Raw genomic sequence first — 13298 nt, forward strand, 5'->3', positions numbered from 1 at the left:
CAGTAGGAGAGAACCATCTCCCACAGTTATTCTCTTACCCACGATTACACACACACATGATGACAAATGCACATATGCATACATGTGCATGCACACAAAAGTAAATAAATGTGATGAAAATATTTTAAAATAAGACAACAGCAGTTAACACTGGAACTGACTAAAGGCCCACTATGAAAGAGAGACATGTTTGCTTTCCCCTAACATGGCCATGAGAGACTGGCATAACTACGATGCCTGTTCATATAGAGAGAGAAAGGAGGACGCAAATCTAGCTTCTCTTCAAGAAGCTTCTCTTCTTGGCTACCCACCGCTTTGAGATTTGGCCTCTCTGCACTCATACTTTAGATTACTGTTTTGAGGAAATGACCAGAATCTATTGAGTCCGGAGATCCCAGTGAGCTAGGTAGGCCAGTTCCTTTCACAAGAAGGCAGGGCTCCAGGAAGTAGAAAGATGGTCAGAGTAGGGAGGCCTAGAAGTCTCCCCACTCGGCTTCCCATATCTACCCTCTAGAATTTGGGAGGGTGTGACCTCTTCTTGTAACCATCTCCCCACTCTCCCACTGCATTTCTTGGACTTCTCACACTACACACCACAACTGCTACCTTTGGGTTCTTCCAAGAGGGCTCAAGATCCTAAGTTGTAAACACCGCTCACTAAGAGCCCAACAGTAACAGCAGTGGTAACAATTACCACTACTAAGAAAGCAACAGTAACAGCAGCGGTAACAATTACCACTACTAAGCTTTACCCTGCCAGGCAGAGTCACGGATTCTCAATAGTTCATCCTGACAGAAACTTTGTGAAATAGGGATCTGTTTTGCTCTATTACATAAATAAGGAAACCAAGGCTAAGAAGAGAGAGTGACCCGCCCAAAGTACCACAGTCAACCAAGCTGATGAAGGTGATGTGGCTTAGACCTCTCCTTCTCCACTGCGATGCCATGACAGAATGAAAAAAAAATGAGAATATCAACTGAAGACTCCGGGTTTTGGGGAAGAGGATCTAACACAATCCAACTCTCCAAGACAAGAAATCTCTCTGCATCGGCTTTGGAGGCAGAGCCTTATGTAGCCTGGCTAGCCTCAAACTCACTACGTAGCTGAAGAGGAAGACGTCGCTTGCACTCCTGATCCTCTTCTCTTTACTGAGAGTGCCAGGATTATAGCTGTGCACTGCCATGTGTGGTGTGTGCGGCTGCGGCTGGAACTCATGGACTTATACATCTAGATCTGCTAACTGAGCTACACCGCAGCCCTCCTGCCTTTCTCCCCGTCTTACCTCTACTCTATACAGGAAAAGTATCTCTTTAAAGTGTGCTATAATCCCCCTCAATGGTCCTACCAGGTAGGGGATATGATTACTCCCTTTTTATTTATTTTTGGTTTTTCTAGACAGGGTTTCTCTGTGTAGCCCTGGCTGTCCTGGAACTCAGAGACTGGCCTGCCTCTGCCTCCCGAGTGTTGGGATCAAAGGTGTGTACCATAATGCCCTGCTTGATTACTCCAACTGTAGATATGGTAGAACTAAGGCCCAGAGAAGCTAAGTAACTCAGGTTCAACAGGAGGAAAGGAATGAAACGCTGAGATAACGCAAAGGTGACAGACTGTAGGAATCTCCTCACTTTGTTTGCGCACCCTTAGCTGTGCCCTAACCCTTCCCTCCAGCAACAGGTTCAACTTTGTGCTACCCAGCTAATCCATCCCAGCTGCCCAGGATCTGGGTCAGGCCTTTTTTCCCACCTTCAGGTTCAGCACAGCCAACGACCAGGATTTAGCCAGGAGAACCCTGGATAATTCCCAATTCCCAACATTTCCTGGTATCTCTCAGTCCCAGACAGACCGTGGCTGGAGACTTCCACCTACAGAAACACTCAAAAGGGCAGCAATAAAACCCTGTTTGATGGGGATGGTGGGTTTGCTCCTCCTGTATCTGGAAAACCCACATCTTCTCCCAGCCCTGGTCTTGAGACCAAGGCACCAAGCAAGCCAGCTGTGGCAGCTGCAGACCCACCCACCCCATCTCTGACTACTCACCTCACCACCCTTGACCTATGGCTCGTGGGGCAGGTGTGGGAGAACAGAATCTTGCAATGCAGAGGTGGCAGCTGAGGGGAGGCCTGAAGATTAATGCTTACGTCCTCTTTTAAGTCTCTTACTGGCTAAGGGTTACAGCCCCACAACAGAATCTGCACTAAAAATAAGGACACGCACTGTTTCACCAGAGACTCAGAGCAGAGAAAGATGAGTCTCTCCGTTCCTTGAAGGGGCTTACCCAAGGTCCAGGGGACTCCTCTTACCACTTAGTTCAAGCCTAACTCCAGGAAGCCAAGCCTCACTCTTTTGGCAAGGCTCATATACTCTTGGAACCCCAGAGCCAGGCTTTGGTCTTTGCTCTTAGTCTAAGCCACAAGGTAGAACAATTAACATATTGGTTTTGGAAGGGCTGCCATTCCACAAAGTTATTATAAGCACCTGAGCCTCACTCACGCCTTCTGAAAGTATTCCTCGAGGCCTTCACCCTAAGAGGCACTGCTCTAAACACTGGAAAACACTGATGAACAAGCCAGTCAAAAATCCCTTCCCTCGCCGAGTTCCCATTCTATGGGCCAGCAAACAGTGGTGCCGGAAAGAAACTCGGCACAGCAGATGCTGAAGTTAAGTGTTATGCAGAAAAACAGAGCAGAGAAGGAAGAAAGCGCCAAGTTTAATAAGTAAGGTGTACAGGGGGTGCCTCAGTAAGGAAATGACATTCGATTAAGACCCAAAGGAGGTAAACGAGCCAGTCACTCACCTGGGAGGAGCTCCATCCATTCATCTATGTAAGCAAGCATGAACGGATGTTTTTATTTTTGGTGAGGGAGGCTGCTCTTGAACTTCTGATCCCCCTACCTCTTAGGTACTCGCATCATAGGTATGACCATACCTCACTTATGTATGAATCTGATCTAGGACCTAGTACATGCCAAATATGCACTCCACCAACCGAGTCACAACCCCAGCTTGCAGCTTCACACTTCAACAGCAATGCCTGAAGTTTAAATGAGGCAACAACACACATAGCAAGAGCCTCTTTTCAAGAGGCTGGACAAGGTCTCTTGTACTGACACGTGCCCATAGCTTTCCTTTTTCTCTGACCCTTTTCCATTTTTCGTGTGTGTGTGTGTGTGCATATGTATGCGTATGTGTGAACAAGCACGTGAAGGTCTGAGATTAAGTCACTTCTTTTGTTTGTTTTGAGACAGATGTTTCAGTATAGCTCTGGCTGTCCTAGAACTTGCTATGTAGACCAGGCTGATCTCAAAACTCAGAGATCCGCCGGCCTCTGCCTCCCGAGTGCTGGGATTAAAGGTGTGCGCCACAGCCCACTCTTTATTTACTAAGGTAGGATTTCTCGATTAAATCTTCCAAAGCTTGTAGGTTTGGCTAGTCTTGCTAACCAGCTTATCCTGGGGACCCCCTAGTCCAGTTTTCTGAGGATAGAATTATAGGTGGGCTACCACCCCAACCCAGCATCGACATGTGTTCCTGAAGATACGAACTCTCATCTTTACATTTGTATGGCATGCACTTTAACTATGGAACCATCTCCCCAGCTCATGTGTTCATACATATTGCTAAAGATAACAAAAGACAGGGACCCGCTCTCCCCTCCACATAGGCAGATGCTGAACCCTTTGACTTGTTCTTAGGGTCTCCCTGAGATCCTCCTTTGCCATCCAGAGGTGAAGCTTGTGAGTCCACAGCCTGCAGATGAAGGTAAGCAAGAGGAACACTCAGAGAGCCACTCCAGGGAGTGCTGGACCGCAAGATGCCTCCTCTTCCTCAGTTTTGCTAGCGATGGCATCTTGCCATCCTGAAGGTCTCTGTCCAGTGAGTCACGTGGTTTCTGCCTACCACACTCTCTTACACCACGCACAGCCTGGCTTATGCAGTGGCTATGTCCCATCTCTTTCTCCCCATACCGGTTTTATAGTCTCCTCTGGACTGGGGAGAAAGAAAAGGGTGCTCTACACTAGCAGGAACAGAAAATGATTTGTAGAGTACCCTTCTTGAACGCAGCATCCTCAACATTAAAAGGGGTGAAGCCACTGAGTTTGCTTGGTTCATTGGTCTAGGCCTAGGCTCAGTATCTCAAGGTGAGGACAAACCAGCAGGCACTCCTGCCACAAAGCCAGCCTTTCTTCAGTGTCTACTTCAGAGTATCGTAGGCCGTCCCTAGCTGACCCTCCTCTCACCCACCTTTCTATAGGGCTCCTCCTACCATACAGCCCAGCCCCCCCTTCCTGTTTGACAACAGCCACTTCCTGCCCGCCAGTGTGCTATTGCCATGGAGACCCACCCTGCAGGCCTTCAGCCTAGCTATAACCACAGAGCCCTCTTGCAAGATTTTCCCCCTAACAGTAGAGGCGGCATCAGGATCAGAAAGCAGAAGCAGCCTTATTAGGAGCTTGAGTTCAATCTGAATGACATCTAGTGTGAGAAGCCCCAGCAGTGCCATTGATTTCTGACACAAGACGAAGGTGGCCTCATCTTGTTACCCTCCTGAGTGGCCCCACCTTCCTCTCACAAACAGCTGAAACCTTGCTGATTCCTCGGGCATCTGTCTGAGGAGCAGAAACAAGGGCGGCAGAGTCACAATCCACCTTCCTAACCTTTGAGCGCTGAGGAGTAAGACTCTCAAGCCACAATCCCACTGACCTCCCTTTGACACCATGATGCCAGATCCCTTCCTCTTTGCAGGTGCAAAGCATTTCCAACGTCTGTATACCGAGTAAACGCATAGTCTTCTAATTCCCTCACAACCAAATACCGGGAACTTGCTAATGGCTGTAAATACGGGGGACAGGGCCTGAAATACGCCCATGAGCTTCTCTGTCCCTTACACAGCACACATACAAACACCCTGCCTTCAATTCTAACTTGAATAGTTCCAGACAACTGAAAATCCTGAGCCTCTCCGTGGCCTCCAGCTCTCAAGACAAGGAGGGAAAGGCAAGAGACGCCAAGACTGCCCTCAAGTTCCAGCTCTAAACCAGCTTTGACAGAAAAATTCCCCATGGGGTCACTAGCAAGCCCCAAGAAGGCAAGGCTCTGCCTGTGGACACTCTGCCTACTTTTAAGGGCCCAAACAGGGTCAACTCCATGCCCACAATGGGTGCCCCTAGCTAGCCTTTGCTCACTGTTTGGGTGACATTTCCTTCATGGTAACCAGCCCCAAGTAAAACATCCCAGGAAGCAGCCCTAAAAATAGCTCCTCCCAGGGCAGCAGCAAGGGAGGGGGAGGGGAAAGACAGGGAGGAGAAAAGAGGGGAGCAGATGGGAATCTGCTGTTGTCGATGGTGATAGGGCCCAGGAAGTAGGAATGGTGTATGTGTGTGAGGAGGGGCTAGAAATGCCCCCACCAGAGTAAAAAAAAAATGTGGCTACAGGAGAGTGAGGCAATGAGAAGAGTTTTGTTGTCGGGCTCAGAATTAGCTGGAGAGATAGATGGAGACTGTGGGATGACCCTACGATTCAATCACAACAAAGGTCTAGAACCTGCGGTTCACACGATACAACCTTAGCATGTGGGAGGTGGAGGCAGGAAGATCAGGAGCTCAAAGGTCATTCTCAGTTACAGAGTAAGTTCAAGACCAGCCTGCACTACCTGAAACCTGTCTTAGAAAGAGAAGAAAGATCGAGTAGGGGGCACAGGAGAGGAGACACAGCTCAAGGGCATTCAAAGGCCGTATTACGAAAATACTGGGGTCCGAGCATCAACCAAACTACGTACGTGTTTAGAGCTCAGAACAAATCTTTTATGACTGTGTTTCCACAAGGATACATCTTTCTGGCTATGTGCAGGTGACAAAGGGCCCCTACAGAGGCACTCAAGAGGTGCAAAGTACCCATCTCTGCTTGTCACCACCCTTTTGGCACCCATAGGATCAGTTCTTGTTCATCCGCCAAAGCTGTTCAGAAAGTGAAGTAGCAAGTACAGAGATGGAGGGTGGGGGCTGGTCACACCAAGCCCCTCCCCTTCCCTGTCTCCAGCCTCCCATCTCCAAGGTTTCAGCACAGCTTCTGATACGGATATGATGACAAACAGCAGGAAGAAACTCAAGGAATGGGCCACATCCCCACCCAAAACTGTGCACCCCAGCTCCTTCTGGGAAAGTGGGTGTCCACATCTCAATCATGACTGTAGGATAGGAGCCTTGGTGTGGAGGACCTCCACCCTGCGCCCTCACGCATGGCAGGGAAGATCAGAGGAGATCATTCCCCTTTATGAAGGATACTATTTCTCTGGTTTCTAGAAATCAGGAGAAAAGTCTGATTTCTTTAAATCTCTGTCTCCCAGAGTTCCCCTGCAACAGAGCCCTTCGCCCGCTGTCTTCCCTCTGCTGCACCATCCTGTCCTCCTTCCCTCACTTCCCCAGATCCTTAACAGGAAAAGTCTTATTTGGAGACACCACGGGGACACAAATGTCATGGGGGCTACTCAGGCCAACACCAAAGGGGTGGGGACTTTAAGCTGGAACCATTCAAGGGGATCCCATTTCAGTCCCCAGGGCCAGCTGGACCCAGAAAGGGACAGCCTTTACCCTTCTGGTGGCCAACATACCACAACATCAGCCACTCAGCCTGCCATAGCCTCAGACACAAAGTGACACACCAAACTGGAGATACAGAATGACACCCTTAATCACAGATCAGCCCGTGCACACAGACGGCCATATGACGGCAGAGACCACCTGAGACAGCAGCTGGCTGGGCTAAGGTGTGCCTGCTGAATCCCAGGAGACAGCAAGGATGACTGTTGCTGCTGCTGCTGCTGTTTGTGATTTTGTCTTCTTTTGTTTTGAGACAGAGTCTTACTAAGTATCAGAGGCTGGCCTTGAACTTGTGGCAATCATCCCGGCCTCAGTCTCCAGGGTACTGGGAATAAAGGCATGAGCCTTTATTCCACAACCAGCATCTACTGATTTATTTCCCCCCCTTTTTTTAAATTTTATGTGCATTCGTGTTTTGTATGTATGTAAGTGTGTTGGATCCCCTGGAAGTGGAGTTACAGACAGGCTGAGCTGCCATGTGGGTGCTAGGAACTGAAGCAGTGACCTCTGGAAGAGCAGACAGTGCTCTTAACCACTGAGCCATCTTTCCAGCCTTCTACTGATTTCAGCTCATGGATGACCTGAAGCATGTGTTAAAAATGCAGATTCTGAGGCAATACCCCTAGTCTCAGCATTTCTGTGGACAGAGGATAGGAAGCTGCTGTCTGAACCAGTACTCAAGGTGAGCTACCCTGGCACTGAAATAGAAGTGGTCCTAAGGTCATAATGACAAGAAAGGAGGAAACAGAAGCTATACTGCTTTATGCCCCAAGCATGAGTCTTTATCCTATCTGTTTCCTCTAGAGCAGCCTGGCTCCCTGGGTCAAAAAGGGGAGGACCCAAGCCAGCACCAGGGTCCAACGGCTCCAGCAACCTGACTCTCTTAATTCATTTTATATGTCTATGTTTAGTGTATATCAGGTTTTGTGCTAGGGCCTAACTACATAAAAGCAAAGAAAAAGGTGTTTCCCCTCACCTCCCAGGTCCTCACGAAGAGGAAGGCTTTTCTTATCCACAGTTTCAACAGAAAATTTCTTCATACGAAGCCTACGTCAGACAGACAGATAAATAACTACAGTGAATGCGGTAACAGATTTCGTAACACTGCTCTGGGAGCATCCCTCGTAAGGCTAAGGGCATTACCCAGTATTAATTCCAGTCAACAGACCTGGAATCCGGATAAATAATCCAAAGACAGTTTTTGTTGTTGTTTTTTGAGACAGGGTTTCTCTGTAGCTTTAAAGGAGCCTGTCCTGGAACTCGCTCTGTAGACCAGGCTGGTCTCGAACTCTACAGAGATCCGCCTGTCTCTGCCTCCTGAGTGCTGGGATTAAAGGTGTGCACCACCACCACCCAGCCAAAGACAGGTTTCTTATGATGCTCCAAGGATAAATCCTAAACTACACAGAAATCAGAAAGAACCATTTGCCCTTCAACTGTAGCAATATGGAGAAACTGCTCTGGATATAAGCAAAGAGAGCAGGATATAAAATGTTATGCTCCACGAGGTGAAAATCTGTATGCATATGAATAAAGATAAGAAGGGAATATGAAGATTTAAAAATAAAAAAAAGACATAAGGGCTCAGGCTCTTTGGGGAGGTGCTCTTAAATCTTAAAATAACGATTTATCATTGCCATCACCTGGCCCACTAGATCCTGAATTCAAGGCTATTTTAAATGCCTCCTTCAGCATAGTAGAGCTAAGCTTAGAACCATGGGTTCCTGTAAGAGTCCCAACTCCCTACCTATTACTGCATTGAAGCAAAAAAAAAAAAAATGGTGTTACATGACCTTCAGTGCCTATGTGGACAGGCATGCAGATAAAAAACAATGCTCAACACATACCTGGATGAGCATCCTACCTGGTAACTCAGCAACCAATGTTGGCTTCAATAACAAGAAGGTACAGCCCACAAGAAAGCTTCCTATCCAGACCTGTCCCCCAGAGGACCAAGCTGTCGTTCCAAGGCCTGTTGGGCCACATTATTATGGAAAACAAGGAAAAGCAGCCCTTTACCCTTTCTTCCCTTTCAGTTTGTAGCAAAGAAAATCACCAAGGAATCCGGGGGCGGGGGGGGGGGGGGGGGGCACAGAGAAGCCTCTGCAGACCCCCACACAGACGACCCTAGTGGGGCAATGACATTCCCAAACACAGAAACCCAACACCTGCGGAGCCCTAGACAGACAGACAGCAGCGAGTGAAACCCAGCCCCAGCTACAGCACCTTTATAAAATATACAGTGTAAACTGAGAGGCCGCAAGGAAGCCATGGTTTTCACTCCTGAACCCCAAAGCTACCAGCCCACTGTAGACCTTGACCCAACCCCTATGGCAACACCCACAGAACAGGATACCATCTCTGAGAGCACACCCTCCCACTCTCCCACCTCCAAATAGCAATGGCACCTCTGAACACATCCACCAGCCGCCACAGCCTCTGTCCCAAAGTTAACCTGGTACATAAGCCAAAGCCTCAATCTTGGCATAGCCATCTCTCGAGTGGGGGAGTTGTTGCCTGATACACATGATCTTATTCAAGAATTCTCAAGCAGCAAAGAAAAGCAGAGAAATTAAATCTCATCCAGTTCAGGCAGGGAAAGAAGAACACCAAATGCCACCTTAGAAAGTCAAGATAAGGCAGAAAGGCTATGCGGAAGGAAAGGGCACCATGCCACAGTTTAGGAAGTTTGAAGGGGTATGAAAGCGGCAGGAAATGAAAGCCCAAGGTTGGTAGTCCCACAGTCACCATAACCAGCTATGTTCAGATCACTCATTTCCAGCTCTCAACTTCCTACCCCTCCTCACTCCCGGTGCAAAGTTCTGCACCATCAACGGGAGACACCAGACACAGCCCCATTTCTGATATGGCAGGGCTAGGCTGTGTGGGCACAGGGAGATACCCATCTTCAAGTCACTCCTGCCTGCACCTTCCATTCTTAGTCAGAGCATGTCTGCCAAAGAACCCAACTACTGTTGTCCCCCCATCCCACAGGAGGAGGGCATCGGACCACCCACATATCTCTATGACAACCATTGCCTTGGACTCAAGGTACCCGATGGAAAGAAAATAAACAAGTCAGCTTTACAGCCAATGTAGACGAAAGTAAGAGACAGGAAACGGAGCCGGGTGGGAGACAACAAAACAAGCCTTGGTAATAGGAATAGCGAGAGACACCCAGGCCAGGAGGCAGACACAGCCCAGTGGAACAGGTCCCAGAACAACCACCAACACAACAGAAGCCCACTGTCATCTCTGTGGAATCTCGGAGCTTCTGGGTGCTTGGGACATCTATTATCTTGCCCTAGATGTACACGTCATTATTGGCCAAAGACCACATCTTCCCCAAGCATCTGTCCTGGCTCCCAATGTTTACGGGCATCCTACTGCCCAGCCCTAATTCCTTTCTCTGAGTAGTATAACCTTTGCCCTGTGCTGGGCCCTGAAGCTCTCCAGGACCTGAACTCCATATTAACCAGTCACCTCACACTTCACACACTGCTGGGTCTACACCTATCAGATGAGGTAAGCTTGGCGAGCACCCAACACCAGTTCACGGCTGTGCATTCGAAGTGTTAAAGACAGGCCCTGGCTTCCCAGTCCTGGGTATGCAGTGGAACCTCCGCACTCACGGAGGTACCGCAGCTCTCCTCAGACAGGACCACTGGGAGTTCTAGACCAGAGGCATCATCACCCTCTGTTCAGGGCAGGCGACATCTGCTGCTTCCCCACCAACTTTGTAATTTGATCAAAAAAAGCAATCAAGTTCATCTGGCAGGATCTGTTCCCCAGAAGCCCTCACCAGTAGCAGCCTCCTGATGTTTACAGATTCCCTTCCCTTGGGAGTCTGTTCTGCCGCCTGGTGGGCAGGGGAGGCTAGATTGATCAGAACTGCTCATTTACTGCATCCCATCCCACCAGGGCACAAGGCTAGGACAAGCCTGCTCTAAAGAGAGGGGCTCTAAGTACCCTAAATTAAGAGCTTTTCATTCCATGCCACTTGCCACGAATTCTCCACCGAGAACTTGAACTTCCTCAACCCTTTGGGGACCATTCCAGGCATCCACATCACTTACTTTACTCTTTCTTTTTTTTTTCCTCCCTGAGCGCATCCAATCCCCTCACACCTCCTTGTCTGGCTTCAAAATCCACCCACTTTGAAATTCCAACTAATCTCCAAGTGCTGAAACACATACTCCCCCAACTCCTAGGGCATCTGCAGAAGTCAGATCCTCAAGGCCAGAGCCAAACAGGGAACACTCACCTCGGGCTGACAACTTCTTGGTATTGATGATTTTTGCTGCATATTCCTGCGTAGATGTTTTCTTCACACACCTTCGGACCACTGAAAAGGCACCCCTGGAGAGAGAAGGGGGAAAGGACTGGGACATGGAGCCAACCAAAGGACCACCAACATGCTTCAGATGAGGCCAGCGATGCTCTCACCACCATACTTGTACTGACAACCACCAGCTAACATAACAATGATGAGGCCACCCCATGGGACTGAACAGATGTGAGTGGGGTACCACCTGATTCCCACCACGCCACCTAATTGCTGGGCAAAGCAACAGCCTCAACCTCAGACTGTCCACCAGGAGCTGGTGGGCGATGCTTCAGATACACACCTGCTGCATCTCACTGATAGCCTTGCAAGGCGACCAGGAGAGTGAGGGACCAGGGAGACCTTGTTCTTTCTCTCAGCAGAAATAACTGAGAATAGGGGAAAGGGAGATTAAACAGAAGGTATGATTTCCTGAGAAATTTTCCTTAAGCCTGGGACAAAGTGAGGCTCAAGACCCGGTAAACTGGCTTAAACCTTGTAGCGGCCAGCAGGGAAATAGAGGAACAGTTCTAAGTCTGACCGCAGTAACTCCCCTTCCTCATGCTATTTTCCTCTACGTGACCCGCCAAATGGGCTGTGATCTTGGGCTCTGGAAATACCTAGGGGGGCGGACAAAGCGGGGGGGGGGGCTGCAGTGGCCAGTCTCTGCACAGCGGGTGGGGGTGGCGGGGACCCGGGCTGCGGTGGCGGCCAGTTCAGTGCGGAGGGGAGGGGGATGTTGCGGATGCGGCGCACGGCTCCCGGGACCACTGCAGGGATGGGGGGGAGGGGCCGGGGGGTGCCGCAGCACTGCCCAGCAGCAAGGCTGGGATCCTGGAAGCTGCACTAGCGGGGGGGCGGGGCCCGGCACTAAACATCTCCCCACACCCGAGCACCGCAGCGGGGTTGAAGCTGCAGAGCTGAGGAGGGTCCTGAGAACCGGGCGCGTGGGACCTGGGGACCGGGTGCAGAGTAGGCTCGGGAGCCGGGTGCGGAGGGGGTGGTGGGCAAGCAGGGTCCAAGGAGAGGAACGTCTGAAGGGTGCGGGAGGGGCGGGGCTGAAAGGAGCCCTGAAGCAGTCCCGGGGCTGCGGTTCCCGCGACAGCACCGGGTGCAGCAACCCGGCAGCTGCTTCAGGGTGCGGAGGGTGCTGCGGGACAGGGAACCCAGGGCCAAGGAGCCCCGAAGCAGCACGCGGGAAAAGCTGGGGGTGGGGCGGGTCGAGGGAGAGCTGCAGCGGCCGGTGCAGGGCCAGGGGGGGCGGGGCGAGAAGCCGCATAGCGCCCAGGCGCCTGGGCTAGGGTGGGGAGTCGCCGCGTGAGGCGGGTGGGCCGTACTTGCCGAGCTCCTCGAAAAGCTGGTAGTCGTCGGTGAAGCGGGTGCAGGTGGCGGTGGTGGCCATACTGGCGGGCGGGCGGGCGGACACGGTGCAGCCCGCGCCGACGTCGGTGCACAGTCACCGCCGCCCGGCCGAGGGAGCAAGAGGAGGAGACGGGGCTGAGCCCGGCAGCACCGCGAGACTTTACCGGAGAGAGCGAAGGAGGGAGGGACACCCCCGCGCCCGCCCGCCGGCCCCGCCCCCAGCCCCGCTGGCCCCCGCCCCGCCCCCGGGGAGGGGCCTTCCGCCGCCGGCCCCGCCCCGCCCCGGGAGCCGCCCGAGCTGGGACCCCTGCGCCAGGGCGCTGGGAACGCGGGGTCTGATCTGCTGTCCCCCCACTCGGACCGACCGAACTGAAAGGTTGGCGACCTGTGGGCTCCTCCCTGGACGACCCTGCAAGAGCTCAGGAACGAGTGTGAGAAAGTGTTTTTTTGAGTGCTGTAGGGTCTGGACCCCTGAGGTCTGGGAAGAGGCCCCACACTTGGGTGCCAAGCCTGCTGCCTGAACCAAAAAAGTGCCAAGGTCAAAGATCTTGTGTGAGACTGTACTCTCGGAAGATGCCACCACACCAGACTGTGCAGAGCCAGCTGCTAGCAGCCTTCCCTCAGGGTGCCGACATTCTAGTCTGGTGCAAAAATCAAGGGCATCATTAGAAAAAACAAAACAAAAACCCTTCAGTCGCGGTTTTATCAGGGAAAACAGGCCAGGGGGGCAAGATAGGTTTGCTTGCTTTTCATCTTTCCAGTTATTTATTTCATCTGTGTATGCGCGTGGCACAATGAGTGTCACAGCGCACGTGTGGAGGTCAGAGGACAATTTGGGGAGTTGGTTCTCTTTACCACCGGGGCTGTAACTCAGGTTGTGAGGCTTAGCGCAATAGCCTTTATTCGCAGAGCTGTCTTGCTGGCATGATGCTTTCTTACATTCCAGTCTTAGAGATAAATATTCACTCCTAGGTCAGTAATGAAAGACAAAAGTGAGAAAATATAAATATTAAAA

General features: G+C 51.0%; 1 protein-coding gene across 16 annotated transcripts in view; it reads right to left on the minus strand.

Moving 5' to 3' along the window:
* The window catches only part of Camk2g (calcium/calmodulin dependent protein kinase II gamma), a 58150-nt gene extending 45723 nt beyond the window's left edge, over nt 1-12427 (minus strand). For 6 of the 16 annotated variants that reach the window (XM_013353976.2, XM_005367645.2, XM_005367648.3 and 3 more), the window contains exons 1-2: nt 12259-12422; nt 10862-10956 (exon numbers count right to left, since the gene is read on the minus strand). In XM_013353976.2, coding sequence (XP_013209430.1) covers nt 10862-10956; nt 12259-12323 — 160 coding nt within the window. In that variant the 5' untranslated portion in view covers nt 12324-12422. Of the gene's footprint in view, nt 1-10861; nt 10957-12258 lie in introns of all 16 variants that reach the window. The other 10 variants (XM_013353974.2, XM_005367646.2, XM_013353973.2 and 7 more) reach the window with 4 other exon arrangements.
* Between the last annotated feature and the right edge of the window lie 871 nt (nt 12428-13298).

The sequence above is a fragment of the Microtus ochrogaster genome, unplaced genomic scaffold (genome assembly GCF_000317375.1).
Source record: "Microtus ochrogaster isolate Prairie Vole_2 unplaced genomic scaffold, MicOch1.0 UNK21, whole genome shotgun sequence".
In the NCBI taxonomy this organism is placed as follows: domain Eukaryota; kingdom Metazoa; phylum Chordata; class Mammalia; order Rodentia; family Cricetidae; genus Microtus; species Microtus ochrogaster.